General features: G+C 50.8%; 7 protein-coding genes across 7 annotated transcripts; 5 read left to right on the top strand and 2 right to left on the bottom strand.

The window, feature by feature from the left end:
- Positions 1 to 178: 178 nt before the first annotated feature.
- On the top strand, positions 179 to 2,541 carry P170DRAFT_386350 (ADP-ribosylation factor GTPase-activating protein). Its single transcript, XM_024845766.1, has 6 exons — positions 179 to 351; positions 424 to 559; positions 628 to 811; positions 876 to 1,606; positions 1,670 to 1,987; positions 2,044 to 2,541. Exons 1-6 carry the CDS (start codon positions 286 to 288, stop codon positions 2,070 to 2,072), a joined length of 1,464 nt encoding a protein of 487 aa, XP_024703404.1. The 5' UTR covers positions 179 to 285; the 3' UTR covers positions 2,073 to 2,541.
- An 89-nt stretch (positions 2,542 to 2,630) lies between these two features.
- P170DRAFT_386346 (folic acid synthesis protein) lies at positions 2,631 to 4,429 on the bottom strand. Its single transcript, XM_024845765.1, has 3 exons — positions 4,095 to 4,429; positions 3,824 to 4,032; positions 2,631 to 3,760 (listed from the first exon to the last, which is right to left on the bottom strand). The coding sequence occupies exons 1-3, from the start codon at positions 4,314 to 4,316 to the stop codon at positions 2,779 to 2,781; spliced, it is 1,413 nt and encodes a 470-aa protein (XP_024703403.1). The 5' UTR covers positions 4,317 to 4,429; the 3' UTR covers positions 2,631 to 2,778.
- Positions 4,430 to 4,928: 499 nt separating this feature from the next.
- Positions 4,929 to 6,542, top strand: P170DRAFT_386344 (nitronate monooxygenase). The gene is made up of 4 exons (XM_024845764.1): positions 4,929 to 5,096; positions 5,204 to 5,465; positions 5,540 to 6,041; positions 6,098 to 6,542. The coding sequence occupies exons 1-4, from the start codon at positions 5,084 to 5,086 to the stop codon at positions 6,386 to 6,388; spliced, it is 1,068 nt and encodes a 355-aa protein (XP_024703402.1). The 5' UTR covers positions 4,929 to 5,083; the 3' UTR covers positions 6,389 to 6,542.
- A 1,566-nt stretch (positions 6,543 to 8,108) lies between these two features.
- On the top strand, positions 8,109 to 10,380 carry P170DRAFT_386340 (cytosine permease). The gene is made up of 3 exons (XM_024845763.1): positions 8,109 to 8,746; positions 8,830 to 9,046; positions 9,108 to 10,380. The coding sequence occupies exons 1-3, from the start codon at positions 8,513 to 8,515 to the stop codon at positions 10,208 to 10,210; spliced, it is 1,554 nt and encodes a 517-aa protein (XP_024703401.1). The 5' UTR covers positions 8,109 to 8,512; the 3' UTR covers positions 10,211 to 10,380.
- A 755-nt stretch (positions 10,381 to 11,135) lies between these two features.
- P170DRAFT_476743 (uncharacterized protein) lies at positions 11,136 to 11,907 on the bottom strand (the record flags this gene model as incomplete). The annotated part of the gene is made up of 2 exons (XM_024853376.1): positions 11,136 to 11,819; positions 11,872 to 11,907. The coding sequence occupies 2 exons, from the start codon at positions 11,905 to 11,907 to the stop codon at positions 11,136 to 11,138; spliced, it is 720 nt and encodes a 239-aa protein (XP_024703400.1).
- Positions 11,908 to 12,284: 377 nt separating this feature from the next.
- P170DRAFT_359469 (Hsp70 family protein) lies at positions 12,285 to 14,219 on the top strand (the record flags this gene model as incomplete). The annotated part of the gene is made up of 5 exons (XM_024844357.1): positions 12,285 to 12,374; positions 12,428 to 13,659; positions 13,709 to 13,769; positions 13,820 to 13,958; positions 14,020 to 14,219. 5 exons carry the CDS (start codon positions 12,285 to 12,287, stop codon positions 14,217 to 14,219), a joined length of 1,722 nt encoding a protein of 573 aa, XP_024703399.1.
- Positions 14,220 to 14,637: 418 nt separating this feature from the next.
- Positions 14,638 to 16,151, top strand: tif35 (translation initiation factor eIF3 core subunit g). Its single transcript, XM_024852331.1, has 4 exons — positions 14,638 to 14,714; positions 14,790 to 15,420; positions 15,515 to 15,686; positions 15,758 to 16,151. Exons 1-4 carry the CDS (start codon positions 14,698 to 14,700, stop codon positions 15,808 to 15,810), a joined length of 873 nt encoding a protein of 290 aa, XP_024703398.1. The 5' UTR covers positions 14,638 to 14,697; the 3' UTR covers positions 15,811 to 16,151.
- The last annotated feature ends 4,655 nt before the right edge of the window (positions 16,152 to 20,806 follow it).

The following is a 20,806-nucleotide window of genomic DNA, read 5'->3' as shown; positions in this document are numbered from 1 at the left end:
GATATTACCTTTTATTACTTCATGTAAAAGTTTCGGGGCTAATTGTAGCATCTTAATTTAGATCTTGTTTCAGGCGGGCTTCGGCCCGGGCGACTCTGCGCGCGGAAGTGAAAAATACGGCCATCAGTTGCAAAACCGGCGGCCCGGTTTCGACAGCGATTCCGACCACGTTCGCTCTCCCGAATGCATTTTGGATCCTCTTCCTCCCTCTCTCGACTTCCTGTCTTGTCTGCGTGACGGTCTCTCCCCCTTATTTCGGGCCCCTACTCTCTCCTTCTCGTCACCATGAGTGCCTCCAAGGCGGAGTCCCAGAAGATCTTTGAGAAACTCAAACTCAAACCCGCCAACAAGGTGCGCAAAACAAACCCCTCCCCGCTGAGTGATTTGAGCGGCGATATGCTGACGGATTATTTGGCTGCATAGGTATGCTTCGATTGCAGCTCTAAGAATCCTACCTGGTCGTCGGTACCTTTCGGTATCTATCTCTGCTTGGACTGCTCGTCCAACCATCGTAACCTGGGTGTCCACATTTCCTTTGTTCGTTCCACGAACCTCGACCGTATGGATCTATTCCCCCCGAGCCTCTCCAGTCGAGATTCCATTGCGGCGCTAATCTGCACCTCACAGAATGGCAATGGGAACAACTCCGTCTCATGAAAGTCGGCGGTAACGAGTCTGCTACTAAATATTTCCAATCGCATGGCGGGTCTGCCGCCCTCGCCAGCAAGGACGCCAAGGTCAAGTACACGTGCAATGCTGCCGTTAAGTACAAGGACGAACTGAAGAGGCGGGCCGCGCAGGATGCTCAGCAGTCAGTGATTCATATCATCTTTCGGTCGCATTTAGTGGAACTAACCGCAGATTCTTGCCCTCAGGTACCCCGGTGAAGTGGAGATCACGGATGTCCCCGCAGGCGTTTCGTCGAATGGCTCCAGCACCCCTGCCGCTGACGAGGATGATTTCTTCTCCTCGTGGGATAAACCGTCCATCAAGCGTCCCAGCAACCCTCCCTCCCGCACTGGCACTCCTCCGGTTGTCAGCCGAAACGGCACCCCGTTCTTGAACACCGCTGCCGCAGCCAATGCGAACGGCGCTCGCTCGAAGTCCCCGCTTTCGGCTTCCGATAAGGAGTCTTCGCCTGCTCCGGCTGCGATCAGGGCCAGCACTTCTGTCCGAAAGGCTACGTCGGCGGGTCCTGCGAAGAAGACCAGCGTTCTGGGTGCCAAGAAGGCCCCTAAGCTGGGGGCCAAAAAAGTTGGTGGCGCGGAGATTATCGATTTCGACGAGGCGGAGAGGAAAGCCAAGGAGGAGGCAGAGCGCATCGAGAAGCTTGGTTATGACCCCGAGGCAGAAAAGGCCGAGGCCGATGCCAAGAACAAGACCGCCAACACAGGAGCCACCGCCATTGCCTCCCCGACACCGATCAGCCCGAGCAAGGGAGGCTTCGGTGCCACCAAGAGCTCCCAGGAGCGAAACTCTAACGACGTTGAGCGTCTGGGTATGGGCATTGGACGGCTCGGATTTGGTCAAACTGTCAGCGCAAAGCCTGCCGCCCCCAAGAAGCTGGGCTTTGGGTCGGTTGGCCCGACTAGAACGGCTGCCGATGGTAGGCATCCCTCACACTTGCTCATTTCACCGACTTATACTTAATATTAATGATTTCCGACAGATGAGGAGATCAAGCAGAACAAGGATCGATTCGGCACCCAGAAGGGTATCTCGTCGGACGAGTTCTTCGGACGGGAAAAATTCGACCCCAACGCGCAGGCGGAGGCCAAGGAGCGCCTGCGAAACTTCGATGGTGCCACTGCGATCTCTAGCAACTCCTACTTTGGCCGACCTGAAGACGACCTTCCTGCCGCAGACGATACTTACGGAGACCTGGAAGGCGCAGCAAAGGACTTTGTCCGCCGCTTTGGCATCACAGCCGGTGATGATCTAGAAAACCTCTCGCAGATCGTTGGAGATGGAGCCGTTAAGCTGCAAGGTTTGTGTTCCCTACGGTCTTTTTTGTTCCTTCGCCCAAAGCTAACAATGATTTAGGTGCCATCCGCAGCTATCTGAACAGCTAAAGGGTTTCCGCCTAGTGAAGCTCATTTTGACCGCACCCGCAATATCGCCAGCATGGATGCTGCTTTTGTTCTTCCTTCGTCCTTGCTGCCCAGCTCTATTTTTTATTTTTGAGTCATACATGGCGTTCTCATCATTCGTATTCCCCCAAATCAGCCTACATTCTCAATCCAATGCAATCGACAACGAAGGCCACCACTATAATCACTGTCTATTGAACGGTGGCTCTTGCAGAGTCTAAGACCAATCCCTCCGTCTTGTCTCGACTCGATCATGTTTTAAGTTGGTTGCTTTTACTTTTATTCCATTTCCCCTGTTTAGTTGCCTTTGTGGTTTTGAGTTAATTGAAAATCATTAAATTGGCATTCCCCAAGCTCCTGTTTCTATTTGTGACGATTTCCTGTATATTCTTTCAATCTAAGTAGGCTTGGTCTTGCTAGGAGTTTTGACAATTAAAATTTGAATAAACACAATCTATTTTATTTTCAACCTTGTGCTCTGAAGGGGTTCTCGATGAGGAACTACAATTATCCAAGATTCAAACATGGAAAGACTATCGGATCGTATAATGTTTTTATTTAAAAAAATGCTGACTATTCTATCTATATAATTTGATATTGTTGAAAATATACAAAATCTTGACCCGTTGAATCATCATGTCCCGTCAAAGAACTCCTAGACACCCAACAGCAAGGCACATCGCATCGATCAGCCTCTATAAATGGCATCTGCCACCTTGGCGACCTGCCACATCTCCTTAACATCATGCACACGAACAATGTCCGCGCCGCCGGCAATACTAGCCGTCACGGCGGCCGCAGTGCCCCAGCCACGCTCACTTGCCTTTTCAACGCCCGTTAGTCTCCCGATGAACCTTTTCCGGCTGGGTCCCATCAACCAGGGCAGTCCCTCGAGCCCGCTTTCCTGGGTCCGGAATTGCTGCAGATCCCGCAGGATGGTGAGATCCTGGGGCTGGCCCTTGGCGAATCCTAGCCCCGGGTCGAGGATGATTCTCCAGCGCCGGATGCCGGCTTCTTCTGCGGCGGCGATGCGTTCCTGCAGCTCGGTGGTTGTGTCGGCGACCACGCCGTTGGGGTACTCGGTTAACTTGGTCATGTTGGAGGGGTTGCCGCGCATGTGCATGAGAATGACAGTCTTGCCGGTGCGCGCCATCGTGGGTAGCATTTCCGGGTCGAGGAGACCGGCGGAGACATCGTTGATGATGTCGGCGCCGGCGGCACACGCTTCTTCGGCGACGCGTGCTCGGTAGGTATCGATGCTGATGGCGATGTTGGCGGCTTCGGGGATCGAAGTGCGGATGTGGCGGATGGCTGGGATGACCCGGGCCAGTTCTTCGGCCTCTCCTACGGGGACGGAGCCAGGGCGGGTGCTTTCGCCGCCGATATCGATGATTGTGGCGCCTGCGGCGATGAATTCGCGCACGGTATTGGTGAGAGTTGAGAAGTCACTGGAGAAGTGCTTGCCTCCATCGGAGAAGGAGTCCGGGGTGAGGTTGAGGATGGCCATAATGTGGGTGGGACGATGGGGATCTGTGGAATGAAGGGTAGGGAAGTTTTTGGAGATATATGTCGTCGATACTGGGGTTGGATCTGGCGGAGGGAGGGAGTTCAGGTGGGAAAGATAGGTGGTTTCATGTCCGGGGAAAGGAGGGATTTCATGAGGGATGAGTCTGGCGGTGTTTCTGCTTAGATTGTGTTCTTCAAGATGCGGTCACGGAAAGGGTTTGACGTACTGGCTCAGAGGCCGTAGGACAAAGTCACGTTCCAGCATCAAATTGTGCGGGATGTTAAGGCGCTCATGGGAGAAGACCTGCTGATCGTAGAGCAGAATATCTAGGTCGATGGATCGGGGACCCTTGTCGATGATCTTCTTCCTCCCAAGGTCGATTTCGATCGACTGAATGGCATCTAGTAGCTCAAGGGGCTCTAGGCTAGTCTCGACCTGGTTTATTGTAAGGGCCGATGCACGATCTGACGAGCCTATTCGGAAGGTAGGAGACAAACTTCGCAAACACCATTCATAAATGCATCCTGGTCGAGAACATACATCGGGGCTGTCTCGAATAGCGAACTGGTCCTTTTTACCCGGATTCCAGCTCGGTCCATTTCTCGACAGGCCGCCTCGATCATTTCCACTCGATCTCCCATGTTGCTTCCCAGGGCTATGAAAGCTCGGTGGGAGGGAGTCTCGACCGGGTTCATCCTGGCATTGGAAGAAGCTACCATGCCATTGGAGAAGGTTCGAGCAGGTATGGATGGTTTTAGGGACTCATTCTTGGAAGTAAGGGTATTAGAGTTGGAGAATGATCGTCTATCAAGAGAACTAGTCGGTGGGGTTGCTGATTGAACAGATTAGATTCGTCGAACAGACGTCCATCGCCAACGCCCAGACAGAGCTGAACCGCTCCATCTGGAAGAGTCTGTATAGCAGGACTCCCGTGTTAACCGGGTGCACATACTGGACTGGGACGTATAGAGAGATCTATGCAAATGTTAATTCGGCATCAAGGGCGGGGCATCGACGGACACGTTCCTCTTCCTCAGACCTACCTCTTGACGGTTCTTGGGAGCGATCCGCAGGCTCTTCTGTGGAGGGGAAGGTGCAGAAGCCCCGCACCGGAAGATCTCCAGAGATGAGAGCCGGAAGCCATTGCTGACGGTCGAGATACAACTGCAGCCTACGTCATGTGAAAAAACGTTACCGCGCGGAAGACGCGGGATCAGCTGACCAGCGCGTGACCGCCCCCGCGCGGTTAGTCATCGGCAGTGTCAACTCCGGGGAATAAACTGGTCTAATCAAATGTTGGGCCGAGGCTTTTCTGGCCGGCGCTCTTCGCCCTCGGTTCGCCCTCGGTCTCCCTATAAAGAATCAACGCATTGTCTTTCTTTCCCCACACTTTCTGACACTCCTCCTTCTTCTCGATACATTCGCCCTATTGTTTGATAACGATCTATCCTTTATTTCACCCATATACCCATCTTTCGCATTCATCATGGCTTCTCCTCGTAAGTTCTCTTGCCCACATTCCGCGCACGCCTCTCTGCATGTGAAGGGGCCGCGTGTGACCGAAAACCGGTTGAGGACACCTTCGTTCTAACTCAGCTTTTGGCAGAGCAAATTCGTACCACCCTCACTGATCAGCTCAAGATCAACCACCCCATCCTGCTGGCAGGTATGAACGTGGCCGCCGGTCCTAAGTTGGCCGCTGCGGTCACCAACGCTGGTGGTCTCGGTGTTATCGGCGGTGTCGGCTACACCCCTGAGATGCTTCAAGAACAGATCACGGAGCTCAAGAGCTACTTGAACGACAAGAACGCCCCCTTCGGTGTCGACCTTCTGCTTCCCCAGGTTGGAGGAAGCGCACGCAAGACCAAGTGAGACCCAACCTTAGGCAGCAGCTGTCCAGTTGGAATAAATGACGGATGCTAACACATTGTTCCCTCATTAGCTATGACTACACCAAGGGCAAGCTTAACGAACTCGTTGATATCATCATTGAGAGCGGCGCCCGGCTCTTCGTTTCGGCCGTCGGTATCCCTCCCAAGCACGTTGTCGATCGTCTCCACAACGCCGGTATCCTGTACATGAACATGATCGGTCACCCCAAGCACGTCCAGAAGTCGCTTGATGCTGGTGCCGATATCATCTGCGCCCAGGGTGGCGAGGGTGGTGGACACACCGGTGATGTCCCAACTACCGTTCTCATCCCCACCGTTGCCAAGCTCTGCCAGGGCAAGAAGAGCCCCCTGACCGGTCTGCCCGTGCAAGTCGTCGCCGCTGGTGGCCTTTTCAACGGTAACTCGGTTGCCGCTGCTCTTATGCTTGGCGCCTCCGCCGTATGGATTGGTACTCGCTTCATCCTGTCCGACGAGGCCGGTGCCCCTGTTGCTCACCAGGAGGCCGTCCGCACCGCCGGATTTGAGGATAACGTTCGCACCATCATCTTCACTGTAAGTTATCCGGAGCACGCGATAATGACACAAGAATCCCCGCTAACATGTTGCAGGGCCGTCCCCTGCGTGTCCGCAACAACGAGTACATCAAGAACTGGGAAGAGAACCGCGCGGAAGAGATCAAGCAACTGACCGCCAAGGGTGTCATCCCCGTCGAGCACGATTTCGAGAACCTGCCCGACGATGTCGACGACGAGACCCTGGACAATGCTCGCCCTTTCTTGATGGGCAAGGTCGCCGCCGTTGTGTCAGAAAAGAAGCCTGCCAAGGCTATTGTTGACGAGCTCGTCACGGATGCCGCTGCTCTGTTGCAGAAGGGCAACAAGATGCTTGCTAAGCTGTAAATAATTTGATTCTTTCGTGTTCGTATTGGGATCGGGGTCGGGAGCATTGATGCATTTTACTATGATGTTCTATGACCGTGGACTGCAGCGTTTGCACTTTCTTCTAGTATATCATTGTGAGTTTCTTTGATAGAAAATATGATTTATTTTCAACCATATTTTTGGTTTCTTCCGGAGAGTGGTAAATCTTGGGTCAGGCTGAGTCTGAGAGACGGCGATTTTTGATCAACAAAATAAATCATTCAAGGTTTTGAACAGGTAGCAAGTTGGGAAGCATCCCTAGCTGCTGACAGGTCACGTGTATATAGTCTGCTTGGCGCTTACTGAAAAGGCAGATATAAATATATATCTTTAAAGGTGCGTTGAAGTGGACATTGGCACATGAAAAACAAAGCAATGGCTGTGAAAGGACTATGTAAGTGTGCCAGTGCCTATCATTACTACTGGTGAAGGCCAATGGCATTGTTCAGGGGCAAATTCAGCCAAGAGAGTGAATGATTTGGTCATAAAGGCTTATATAGCCGAGTGATACCCAGGATGTTCTCAAGTAGATGTTTATAGCAGGAATGTGGTACCCAATTGCTAGGTCTTTGTTGTCAATAAACCACCATTCTTCTTACAATGAAACCAAGATATTCAAAGATAAATAAAACATTGTCTTTCGAACTGTCCTCCTTCTCCGGCTACATCTGAAATTTAAATCTTGGATGATGTTTGGAGAGTGCTATACCAAATATATCATTATCCCCGTGCGGATGACATCATCCTTTAAGACCATTAAGTTATTAATTAACCCTTATCAGAAAGGGCAGCTACGTCCAAATAGAGACTAGGACTATCATCCTTTATCATAGACAAGCTCCAACGATCATCCAGTTATAATGATCCCTCGTATTACAGGAAGGACGGTACATGCATAAGCCGAAGCTTCGCAATAGCTTGGCTGATAATGGTGTTGCAGTTGCAGCCTTGCAGGGTTTGACGCGGCGAACCCCGGTCTTGTTCGTCCTCGTGGCAGCGTAGGTTTCCGATACTAGCGTGGGGTAATTGAGGAGTACCTGGGGAGCGGGCTTCAATGAACGTGTACTAAAAAGGGGGTTGGGGGAGCTATAGGCAGGGTTGGGTCGGATGGTATTTTTGATGCCGTGATTCCATAGTCCATACTCCGTACAAGATATATAATACTCGGATCACGGCGGGTTTGATGAACAGGGAGTGAAGGGGCTGTCGGTGATGACCGATGTGCTGAGAGCTCCAAGCGCAGTGATTGAGAAGAAGCCGAGATAGGGAGAGATAGATCTGGGGGTACCTACTCCGTAATACTTCGTAGGATAACAGGGAATCGGTCGGGTGTTATCATTCCTACTCGGGCCGGATACCTGGCAATCTGCACTGCCTATCAAGAGGCCCAATCTTATCGGAGGACACCTTCGGACGAAAACATTCGCCACGGACCCACCTGGGTCTGTCAGGGACTGCCACCAATCAGGGCGCGGGCGATTCAGCCCATGTGGTGCTTGGCCCTCCCAGTCGAAACGCTAGTGACCAATGGCAGACACGGAGGGTGCCTGACCCACGCATCCACCACCCAGGCGGGACTAGCGGCGGTCCGTTAGGGTTAGCCAAGGCGGGCCCGTTGGGATTCTCGAAACGAGAAAAAAAAGGCTTGACTTCGGGCTGCACACGCGACCAGCGATGGCGTCTCTGATTCTCGGAGGACGCGGTCGCGGTCACTCTCCGGCTATCGTTCTCCTCTCGTTGGTGGTTCCCGCTGGACCTGGTCAGCTTCCACTGTGGGCCTCGTAGAGATGTGACTGTGCGGAAAAGATTTTGTCTTAGCTCCAGCCTCCCAGCGCCGTGGTTATTAGTAGCTGACCCTCCCTCCCTCTGTCGAAGAAAAGAAAGAAAGAAAAAAGAACCATGTGAGACCCGGTCTGCTTCCTCTTTCCCTCTCGTTTCCCCTCCCCCTCTTCGAAGTACCCTTCGTGGTCCTCGTGAGCTCGCTCAATTAGCTCGTCCATCCCTCCGTCTCCCACGTCTCCTCCTTCACTGGTGGGGATTTTTCGTGCCGACTTGCATACACAATCGTTGAAACACGGTTTGGTCGGATCCCATCTCGACGCGATGTTTGGCGGCAGTAGCAGCGATCCCGATCTGGAAAAGGCGCCTCAGGTGGCCAAGCTCCCCGCCGATGACAGTAGCGATGGAGCGGTTCCCGGAGAGAGCTTTGCCTACGGCAATTCTCTCTACGCTAAGGTGCAGCGTCTGGCTGGAAAGCTCAATATCGAGCAGCGCGGTATTGAGCGGGTGCCGGCGGATGAGCAGACGGACACGTCATATTTCAATATTGGCAGCATGGTGTGTTTTTAGCCTTACCGCATGGTCTTATGTCGGCTCTTGCCTGGCATGACAAGAACGCTCCCCCAACTGACCCGTCGCAGTGGCTGGCCGCCAACATGGTAGTCAGTTCTTTCGCCATCGGTGTCCTTGGGAAATCCCTGTTCAACCTCGGTTTTGTCGACGCCATCCTGGTCGACATCTTCTTCAACCTGTTGGGTATCATGACCGTCTGCTTCTTTTCGTGCTTCGGTCCTCCCTTCGGTCTACGACAAATGGTGCTGTCCAGGTTCTGGTTCGGCTGGTGGGCAACCAAATTCAGTATGTACCCGATTCAACTGCTCATTCGACTTAAGGCAATTGCTTACGTTCTCTTCTCTAGTTGCCTGCTTGAATGTGTTGGCTTGTGTGGGCTGGTCCGCCGCCAACTCCATTGTGGGTGCCCAGCTGTTGAACGCAGTAAACAGTGACGTGCCGGGTTTTGCTGGCATCCTCATTATCGCTTTCTGCACTCTTTTTGTCACGTTCGCAGGATACAAGGTGGTCCATATGTATGAGTACTGGAGTTGGATCCCCACCTTCATCGTCTTCGTGATCGTGTTCGGCACTTTTGCCCACTCCGGCGATTTCCGAAACATCTCAATGGGAGTTGGAACTTCTGAGATCGGAGGTTGTCTGTCTTTCGGCTCCACTGTCTACGGCTTCGCCACCGGATGGACCAGTTATGCTGCTGATTACACCGTGTACCAGCCTGCAAACCGCAGTCGCCGCAAGATATTTTTCTCCGCCTGGCTCGGACTCATCATTCCTCTGCTCTTCACCCAGATGCTTGGCATTGCGGTCATGACCGCTACTTCCATCGATGGCGGCGATAACAAATATGCATTGGGTTATTCGACGTCTGGAAATGGCGGTCTGCTCGGCGCTGTTCTCGAGCCGCTTGGTGGTTTCGGCAAGTTTTGCTTGGTCATTCTTGCTCTTTCCATCATTGCCAACAACTGCCCCAACATCTACTCCGTCGCTCTTACCCTTCAGGTTCTGAGTCGGTACTCCCAGAAACTCCCTCGATTCATCTGGGTTTTCCTGGGTTCCTGCGCCTCGGTGGCCATCGGAATTCCGGGATACTCGTATTTTGAAACCATCCTGGAGAACTTCATGAACTTTATTGCATACTGGCTTGCTATATACTCCGGCATCTCCCTCACCGACCATTTCGTCTTCAAGCGAGGCTTTTCGGGATACCGCCCCGAGCTGTATGACAAGCGCGACAAGCTGCCCCCCGGCATTGCCGCTTCTCTTGCGTTTGGGTTCGGCGTTGCCGGCATGATCACCGGAATGAGCCAGTCGTGGTGGGTGGGACCTATTGCGTTGCATGCGGGCAAGGCACCTACTGGCGGTGACATCGGCTTTGAGTTGGCTTTCGCCTTCGCGTCGGCGTCGTATATGATCTTACGACCCCTCGAAATCAGAATATTTGGTCGGTAAATACGGGCGTTGATTGCAAGGTTTAGACATGCATTTGGGTATATAGTTTGTTCATATGGGTTCATTTCGTTTTTGAAATTTTTATGTGGAAATGTCGAGCTAGGACTTTGCGACAGGGACTGTAAATAGATGTTTAATTACTGATGCTAACGATGCATTTGCTCAATGAGAATCAATTCAACCTGAAATCGTGATGAATGACAACAGTTAACGCAAAGTAAAAGAGAAAAAAAAGGAATAAATAAAGCCAAAGAACAGAAACCTTCAATCCCAACTAGAACGCATAGAGCCATGAACGCCTTCGCAAGCAACAGTCGTTGAAAAGCCTGGCTTATCGAGCTAGGTGTAGCCATCAAAAACAAAAACGATGCCTGTCATACCTTCGACCCATGCCAATCTTCAAGCCATACTTGGTTTGGTGTCATTCTCAGCTACCACTCTGTGTAAAGTCGTCCACTCGAATAAGGATAGTTGCCTTGTTGATCAGTACGTCTTGTTCCCCTTCCTTGCCACACCGAAATAAAGCTGGGAGCATCACAAAAAGAAGCGTACCCAATTCCTTACGCTCAGGAAATCGAGTGAGAACCCTTTCCGACACCCTATTGTGTGTCTCGGCATCCATGATGACGAAATGGTCCAGGTGGTCTTTGAAAACTCTTTTCTCCGGAAATATAAGGACAGGATCAAAACACCACTCCCATCTGTAACTTTCCGGCGAGCAGCTCATTCTGATCATGAGGTCTGTGGTCAATGGTATGATTTTGTCCTCCAGTTTAAAGTAAGGGGAGTATTGGTTGAAGCCATTCTCGGGAACAAAACCCTCGAAAGATTCGCGTATGTCGGCTGACAACTGGATAAGATGCGGTCTAAGTAGGGTTCTAGCGTGCGATATCCATGCATGAAGTCTTTGGGTATCTGTTTGAAATTAGTTGCGATCATCTTGCCAGTCAGCGGAAGTGTACATGCCGTATGTAGCTTCCGAGATGCGTGTTTCGTTTTGCATATGGCGGAGAAAATTCTGATCCGTTGAAACCATAGCAAGCAACCTTTTGAACAAATATTTCCATAGGTACCGAAATGTGATGTATGCCAGGAGCTCTGGCTTTGCGCTCGAAGCTTGTGTGAATTCGTGGAATGAGGAGTATATCTTGTTCTCAATGCCCAGGCGCCAGGCAGCATATGCGAAAGACATTTGGAAATTAGCAACATCGGGGAATCCTTCTGCAAAGTCCGAAACGGTTTGGTAGATTAAAATCACTTCATCTTGGATGGTCGTGTCGGAAATTTGACTGACTGGGACAGTGCTGGATAATTGCCTTCGTAGGTCGTGATTCTCGGACTTCAGTTTCTCATTCTCTCTCCTTAATTTGCCCAATTCGTGTTCCTTTTGTTGTAATTTTTCGTCCTTATCGTGCATAAGTTTCGAAAAGGAATGTTCTAAACACTTTAAATCCCCCACACGATCCTCTACATCGCGCCACAGCTGGGACTGGTACTGGTCCATATGTTTTAAGATGCCCAGCCAATCGTGTTGCTCCTGATGTATCTCTTCTTCCTGGGGATGGAATGAACTGCCCTTTTTGTTTCGACCGAAAGGCAACCCTGCAGCCTAAACATGCGACGGTTAGCCATTGAAAGTTTAGAGGTAGGAAGTAACCTACAGAGCAGCCTTCAACTTCCATTGTCAGATCATCCATCTTTGGGCTCAAGATCAAACGAAGAGTGGGAAGAGGTTGAGTTCACTGTCCTCGGTTTGGATTGTGGTATTTATATGAGGCGAGCAAAAAGGCTTCATAGGAATGACTAGCCCTAGGCATGGGATCAAGTATAAGGAAGGAAGAAATGCTGATCCAGAGAAGAGATCTTGTTCTTTCATTGGAACATCGGCTTAAATAATCCTTTGCGTTGCTTGACCTCCGTGACCTGAGCTCTCATCTAAGCGTCCCTTCACTTTTCGTTTCTTTACTTTTCCTCCCTTCTGATATAGTCTTCTATACGACCTCACCTCCCCAGAAGAAGTATACCTTTTATCCTCCTCAACCACGAGGATTTGACACCAGATTCTGCTAGCAAAATGCCGGACGCTTCTATGAAAGAGCAAATTATCGTTGCCGTGGATTTCGGGACCACCTACTCAGGTGTTGCTTGGGCCTCAACGAATAATGTAAGTCAATTTGTCTTGAGTTTACAGTCCTGTTTAAACTGAATTTTCCTCAGCCCGACAACCACACTGTCATTAACATCTGGCCGCGGAACAAATCTGGCACTATCAATGGAATGACAAGCGACAAGGTACCCAGCGAGATTGCCTACGAATATGACGATTCTGGACCAAAGTCTCTTTGGGGATTTCAGATTCCCTCCGATATGCCACGCGTAAAGTGGGTAAAGCTTCAGCTTGCTCCTGAACTCAAGCTCAAATTTGAAACGCTCTTATCCTCGACCTATAAAGACCGCCGTGATAACCCCATTCCATATCACTCGACCCACGAGCAGGCTGTGACTGATTATCTCTGCCATCTATACGAGCAAATCATCAAGGTCCTGAAGACCCAGAAATCTCCTTCCATCACCAGCAATGATTTGAAATTTGTCCTCACGGTCCCAGCGATGTGGTCCGAAAAAGCAAAAGTAGCCACAATCAAGTGTGCACATGCCGCGGGTTTCGGTGAAGCATCGGATATCCGTATCATTTCCGAGCCGGAAGCAGCTGCTGTACATGCGCTATGCGCGTCGAATCCACATGGTCTGGAAGTAGACGACACAGTGGTCTTACTTGATGCCGGCGGTGGCACCTGCGACCTGATCACCTTTTCAATAGTTGAGCTAAAGCCTACGCTGCGTCTTAAAGAAGCTGCGCCAGGAGATGGTTCTCTTTGTGGCAGCACCTTTCTAAATCGGAAGTTCGAGGAGTTTTTGGAGAACCGACTTTCTTCTGCACCAGAGTGGGGACTGGACACTCTCAATGGCGCCATGGACCGATTCGAGACAGCTGTGAAACGGGGGTTTGATGGCAACCCGGAGGAATTGTTCAACATTACTGTTCCTGGAATTCCAGACAACGAAATCTTCGGAGTGAAGCGAGGACGCCTTCAGATGACTGGAAGCGAGATGTCGCAACTATTCTTGCCTGTCCTCGGGGAGATCATTAACCTCGCAAAAAAGCAGGTTCAGATATCGAAAAAGGAAGTCAAAGCGATCATATTGGTCGGGGGGTTTGGACAAAGCCCTTATCTTCAGAAGCTTCTCAGAGATTCGTTGCCTGAAATTGAAATATTAGTTCCCTCAGATGGTTGGACCGCGGTCGTTAGAGGCGCCTTGAGGAAGACTTTAGGAGAAATGTCTTCCTCAGCACCTCAAATACGTATCGAATCACGCAAGGCCCGAAAGCACTACGGATTGCTTATAAGGACGGATTTTGATCGAGCTGTTCATGACAGAAACAAGAAGTGATTGGCATTTACCCTTAGCTTTTGAGTCGCGTTTTGACGATTATAGGTATTGGCACGAGTTCGAGGGAAATTACGTTATTGATGTCATGGAATGGTTCATCAAGAAGGTTAGTAGGAAGAAAGCATTTCAAAGACTGAAAGCTAAATTCAACGATAGGGAGAGTCTATCAAAGAAGCAAAACCCGTCATTACCAAATGGTGTAAACATCAGCGGGTTAGCGAAGGACCATTCGATTCCATCCATGTCACATTGTATGAGCTGGACACTGATACGTCGTCCTTATACTTCAATCGTCGTGAGCATACCTCTTCTGCATCCATATTTCATGTTCAGTCTGCTAACCAGGCGTCATATAGAAACAAAGCGACACGCAGTCTTGAATCCCCAACTGGATAAAATCCAGAAAGACAGACTTGAAACCTGCATTGGTGCAGATGGCGAAGAGTATTACGAAATTTCTTTCGAAATCCATGCGGTCTATTACTCGGCCCACTGCGAATATACACTCTGGTATGAGGGCAAGGATCACGGCCGGGTGAAAGTGGATTACGTCTGACTTGATGTCAGGCTGTCATCCTTCGGTTTGCAACGGTGGTCTTTCCTTTTTTCTTTTTGGTTTATCAAATTTTGATCGGTTCGGAAAGCAATTCGAAAGGAAAGGGGGATCTTTTTTCATGATTATTCTTTCTGTCATTGTTATTTTTTACCGTTGCGAAAGTTGCTCGTCACATATTTTGCGTCGGTTATCTTAGTTCATTTGATACGCTGAGTATAACACATAGTTATTTTCTTGAATGAAGCCTTCGCTTCGATCATTCCAGCTTTGAGTGGGTAGAAGAAGGAGTAGACATCAGGAACATCGCGTAGTCGAGCGCCCCGATGCACACGTGACCAAGCGGTCTGCGGCACTAGCCACAGGCACGGGGCCTGCGCCACAGGGAATTTGCCGCGCCGAACAAATCCACAACCAAAGATTCAACCTTTCGTTGAAATCCGAGAAAATCAGCAACGATTTCACATCACCACAGATCACAATGTCCAAACTAGGAAAGTAAGTGAAAAGTGGTCCCAAAATCCAGCGCACGTCCGTCTCCTTCATCCTCTGACCAAATTTTTCCATTTTCAGCCGCGCCGACTGGGCCGACGACGAGGAGTTCGATGACCCCTCCGCTCTCCCCCCGCAACAAGTTACGACGAACAAAGATGGAACCAAGACCGTGATCTCGTACCGCTTCAATGACGACAACAAGAAGGTCAAGGTGACCCGCCGCATCAAAACCACCGTGGTCCGCGAACATGTGAACCCCCGGGTCGCTGAGCGACGCGCCTGGGACAAGTTCGGTCTCGAGAAGGGCCACGCTGCCGGACCCTCGTTCGATACCACCTCCGTCGGCGAGAACATCGTTTTCCGACCCAGCATCAACTGGAAGGCCCAGGCCCAGGAGGAGGAGAAGGCCGGCGGCGAGAAGGGCGGCATCAAGGACCAGCTGAAGGACAAGAAGGTCAAGTGTCGTATTTGCAGCGGAGAGCATTTCACCGCTCGCTGTCCGTTCAAGGACACCATGGCTCCGGTCGACGAGCCTGCTGGCGGCGCCGGCGCCGAGGGTGGAGCAGAGGATGCCGGTGCTGCTGGTGGTCTTGGAGCCAGCAATGCCAGCTACGTGCCTCCTCATCTGCGGAAGGGTGCTGCTGGCGGCGGCGAGAGAATGGCTGGCAAGTACGAGAAGGACGATCTGGCGACACTGAGAGTTACGAACGTGAGTCTCCCTCTGCTCATGCCTTTTTTCGGGGGTGGTGTTGGGGTTTCCCCGAACGGGAAGAGAATTTGCATGCTAACTTTCTCGTCACCAGGTGAGCGAGTTGGCCGAAGAAGCAGAGGTTCGGGATCTGTTCGAGCGCTTCGGTCGTGTCACCAGAGTGTTTTTGGCCCGAGACAGAGAGACCCAGCGGGCCAAGGGCTTCGCTTTCATCAGTTTCGCGGACCGAAGCGACGCTGCTCGCGCCTGCGAAAAGATGGACGGCTGTACGTACCCATTGATTTTTCTGTCCGCTGATCCCATTGCGTGCAAAGCTAACACAATATCCTCTCTCCAGTCGGTTATCGCCATCTCATTCTCCGCGTCGAGTTCGCCAAGCGTGCTACTTAAAAAACTTCTCTCGTCCCCTTTTTCTTCTCCTTTTTTCGCATCTCCTTATCTTGCTTCACGACACTTTGGATCACTTTTTTTTATTCGCCCGTAGGGCGGGCTTCCTTCATGACTGAGGATCGATCTTTTCTTTGTATTGTATGATCTGGTCAATAATGATGATTATCGAAAAAAGGCCCCCTTTTCCTCCAACGTGTCATTTACTTTGCTTGATTTTTTTTATACAAAGAAAAGCAACGGTTTTAGAGGGTTTCATTTGATGTGCTGCTTACCTACCTCCCTACCTACCTACCCCTTCATCTCAGATACCTAGATTTTCAAGAAAAAAGAGAAGAATTGCCTCCCACCTTACCTGATGGTCTCGGTAATATCCGAGAATACCCACAAAGCGCCCAAGTCCGGCATGCTTACCTGACCCATAGACGCAAGAAGACAATAGAAGGCGTTTTCCGCGGGGGGCCAAGCGAGAGAGAAAACGAAGCATTGACGCGCAAGAACGAACGAACGAACGAGTTAGAGGAATGTCCATGCAAGGGCTTCTCTCGCCCCCCAAGGCTACCGTATTCCCGTAAAGTTAGAACTCCGTAGATGGTGTGCGAGCCTTGGATGTCTTTTGCCAAACGGTGCCCCGTTGGGTCGGTATGCTTTCCACATCCTATGGAATGTGATAATCATGATATACCAGAAGATGAAACTGGATGCGTGGATCTCCGCCGATCACCGTTCTGCATGGAATCTACATATCCTGCCCGAGAAGCCATTGGGACTCATGCATAGAAAACTCATGGTAAAGCTAAAGAAAAAACCGAACTATTCTTTATGTGGGAGCGTTGGAGGATCGTCGTCATCGTCGCAATGGCCCATCCCTTCCTTTCATTTTTGTCCCCCTCCCCCTTTGGGCCCAGAAAAGCTGACAGGCCAAAGTCCAGACGCAGACAGCCCTACTGTACTGGGCTGTGGTACTGACTGAGTAAGATGATCCAGGCGATGGTGTACACTACCTGGACCCTTTTCTCCATCATGCAGAGAAGAATGATAGCGACTGCGACTATCGTTCTTGACCAAGGTTTAAACATCCCACGCTTCCCAGATAGGCACCGAGTCCGGCTTCCTACGTCAACCATCTCTTAGGTTGATCCACTCCAGCACGGATGACTTTCGGTCAACTCCGAGACTTACGGACTTCACTAGAGCCGTGGAGAGAAGGAGAAGGGTAAAAAAAAAAAAAGAGGAAAAGAAAAAAAAAATCGCTCACATGTGCTTGCTTGCTGGAGTTGTTTTCTTCAGCTCGTCGATCGGAATATCTAGGAAACCAGGGTCGATGTTATTTGCCTTTGGGGGTTTCTGGTTTCTACTGTTCCTGGGAAATAGATCCGTTCTCCGAGCCAATGGCTCCATCTAGACCTTCCCCAGTTTGCCCCAGCCAAGGGAAAGCGAAGGTTGCATGGTGTGGTATCATGGTAGCATCATCCGAGAGTCACACCCGATGTCGACAATGCACAAACATCGATTGGATCATGTCCAATGGCGGGGAGAACACGGGCTGGAAACCCTGACGAACGGGATTTGGAGGGAGTTCGAAAACACAAATACCTCCAGGGGAACAAAAAGACATAGAAAAGAAAGACAAAGAGGAGGAACAATAGACACCACTCCTGCCCTCCGTTACATTGCAGCAGGAGCTAGGAATAGGGTTGTCAACACGGAGGGGTCTCTGTGTAGCGCACGGTGAACCGGATTGGAACTCGTCAAGGCTATCGGCCGGAGTTGAGCAGGACGATGGCCGAGTTTCCTCCTCTTGTGTGACAGCAGATGTCATCCACGAGTGAAATGTACATCCGGCACCCTCTGCCTCGGGTCGGTGGCGCCCCTTGTTCTGTTCTCGTTTGGTATTTTGGTATCGGGAGAAGTGGACGTTGAATGCTGGCTCCCTTCGACTGGGGCCTCCACATGGCGAAGTCAATGCTGGGGTGGATTACATGCCGGATATTCCAATGGGTGTGGACCATGGATGCCGCGGAAATAGTTTTGAGGATGGAGAGGTCCTGATCGTCGAGACCCACGGTGCGAAAGGAATGGAACGGACCGCTTCATACGGACTGGAGAATCCGGTGTATGCTGTATCATGTTGTATTTCTGTGATTTGGAATCAGCAGGAGAAACTGCAGTCCGTCAGCATAGCATACCTGGAGTGAGCAGCGAGAGACGACAAACATCGAGACTGGATTCCTCCGGTTGGAATTACCGTTCTGAGGGCCGCAAAGCATAAACCAGGACCTGGCGAGAATTGACGGTATCTGGCAGTGATTGTCCAGGCTCTCGTCATGTCCGTTGCACAGGTGAGACCGACCAGGAAAGCCAAATCCCGTTGACACACGTCGAATCAGGTCCGCTCGGGCGGTTGGTCCACGAAATTCGAGCGCGCCTTGGTTTGTCACGAGGCTGCTGGAGATGAGAAGATATTCATGGAATTCTTTCTTTTTCTTTCATTTTTTTATTTCATTTTTTTTTTCTTTTTGTATTTCTTCCCCTTTTCCTTGACCAGCCAGAGACATCGCAGCTGATCAACCACGTATCGTGACTGTAAGGGTTAGTTAGGGCAGGACAGCGAGCCACGATCTTCGTCTCAGGGCCAGAAGACATATCTCTTATGTCATCCAACACGTTGCAGCCAAACCATCAGAGTCCGTTAGCTTTCGGTCGGGTGTACTACGACAGCATGATTCGAAGCCGTAGAACGGGCCCTGAGCATTGTGTGCCAGTAATCCCGCTTCAACAGGGGCGATAACCAGCTCGGTGGGAAGAGCCATCCACGATGATGGTACAGGCGAATCTCACAATCTAGAAGGGCCAGGCCTATCAGGGATCACCGCTCGAAACGTGGAGTCCAAGCGAGCAAGACCCCCGGAAATAAGAACCGAATGTTCTGGACACCACGCTGAGCCTTTCCAAGCCCCGTTGTTCGACCCTGACTCAAGGCCATTCATTCCTTTTCCTTCTCCGTGTTAAACGTGATCGACGGCCAGCCGCAGACGGAATTCCATTTTTATTATTTTATTATTTCATTTTTAATTTTTTGATTTGGTCGTCATGTCCAGGACCCGTGAACGCAAGAAAGAAACGGAAAAGCTAATTTAACCCGTGGTGGTACAGGAGGGTCTGTCAGGGAAAACCCACCGACCGCAGGCTAGGATCGGCGAAAGAAACGGGATCGAGATAAAGATGGAGCAGGCAGATTGCAAAAGCCGTTTAATTCCAAGGAGTCCCAAGAGCAATCGGGAGAATTCCCGCTGGGACTAGGCCGCTGGTAGCCCTGCTAGTCCGAGCACCCAGTCGAGGCGAATCCAATGTAGTATTTCCGAGGGGAAAAGAAGAGCACGACACCGCGTGAACCTTAAGCCAACCTAACCAGAATAATAAATCCTCCAGAAATAATTCACATACAGTTTCCTTGGGGGAAGGGAGGGGCGCAGGCCCACCTATAGGGCCAGAAGGCGGGAGGGGGAAAGATTCAATGCAGTTCGATCGGTTAAAAATAAAAATCAAATCCCATCACATAAAAGGGGGCGAGGAAGTTTGTCGTGTGCGCGACAGCCTCTAGGCATCCCTCGTTCCCTACAACGAGGTACGAGGGTCTACGGTAGACACCACATACTAGTAAAACCTTGTTGGGATATTCTGAAACATCTGACGGACGAGGAAGCTTATACTTTATAACGGTGGTCAGGAAGGAACCAAAGGAGGCGGGCGCTACTAATAATATCTGGTCATCATAATGGTCATAATAGGAACCATTATTACCTGCGACGACCGAGATCCCGGGCCTATATGAGCCATTTAATATTTTAATCCACTGGACCATGGACGAAAACAGAACGCCAGCAGGGGAGCAGTCAAACTTAGACCGGGATGTTGACTGGTTTCATTGTCAGGACAGCCAGATAGCGCGTTGACACCCTACCGGGAGTTGACTAGCTTTGATCCACTCAATGTAGCGAGTACATCGCGACATGGATTCTTCTGCGTCGTCTGGCGTCGGCGTAGGAGAAGGATTAGGACTGTCGCAGTACTGCGTAGGAGCAGGAGGAATTAGGGCGCCCCGGGTCACGCACTATCGATCGTGCCGCTAGTCCGCTTCGGGCCTACGCCAGATGCACGTGCCATCCTTCCTGGGTTTCTCTCCTTTGGGCTTAGCGGGGTTTCCCTTCCATTGGATACTTTGATTGTCTCTCTCCCTCTCTCTCTCTCTCTCTCATCGAAGTGTTACCAGTCAATCGGTAAACATCATCCTCTGCCATCCGGCGTTTCTTGGCTTCCTATTGCGTCGGAACCCAATATTCCATGAAGATTAGTCGACTCCATCCACTATGGGTTTGTTTTCTTGGAATCTTCCTAAGCATCCTGCTTATTGGGTTTCCCTTAGTCTGAAATGCAACCTCCCCCTCCACTATCCCTGAACACCCCTGTCCAAGGTTACGATGGGATTCGCGCCGCATCCCGCGGATATGTCCTGCACAACATGGGCTCCCTCCAATAGCTACCCTGTGTTCCATACGGACTGTTCCGTACTGACGGCCTTGAATGGCCGGTCTTGAATGGATCTGCTCTGGCGCCTTCTGCCAATGATGGTGCCTGGGCTCCTTTTCAGCACCGTGCATATCGCTTTTCAACCAACTAGCTTCCTGCAAGCCTGGCTGATCATTCAGCCACAAGATGATCCACCCCATGAAAAAAAAGGGAAAAGGAAAAAGAAAAAAAAAATGAAAAATAATTTTCCTGGGTGGTCGCTCCACTTCTCTTACGCCTCTCTCTCACTCTTGCTGGGAAATCAAGCAGATGGGTTGGCCATCTAAGATTCCGCCGGCTTTCTTTGTGCTGTCTCGCTCCCGAATCGGTGGGCCGCAAAGCTCGATTCTGGAAATTATGCTGTGTAAAGAAAAATAGAATACCCATTTCTCCACACACACTCTCTCTCTCCTGCTTACAGGTCCACTCC

Source organism: Aspergillus steynii (assembly GCF_002849105.1).
Source record: "Aspergillus steynii IBT 23096 chromosome Unknown P170scaffold_5, whole genome shotgun sequence".
Lineage (NCBI taxonomy): Eukaryota > Fungi > Ascomycota > Eurotiomycetes > Eurotiales > Aspergillaceae > Aspergillus > Aspergillus steynii.
The sequence above is the reverse complement of the archived record's forward strand: the minus strand, read 5'-3'. Positions and strand labels throughout refer to the sequence as shown.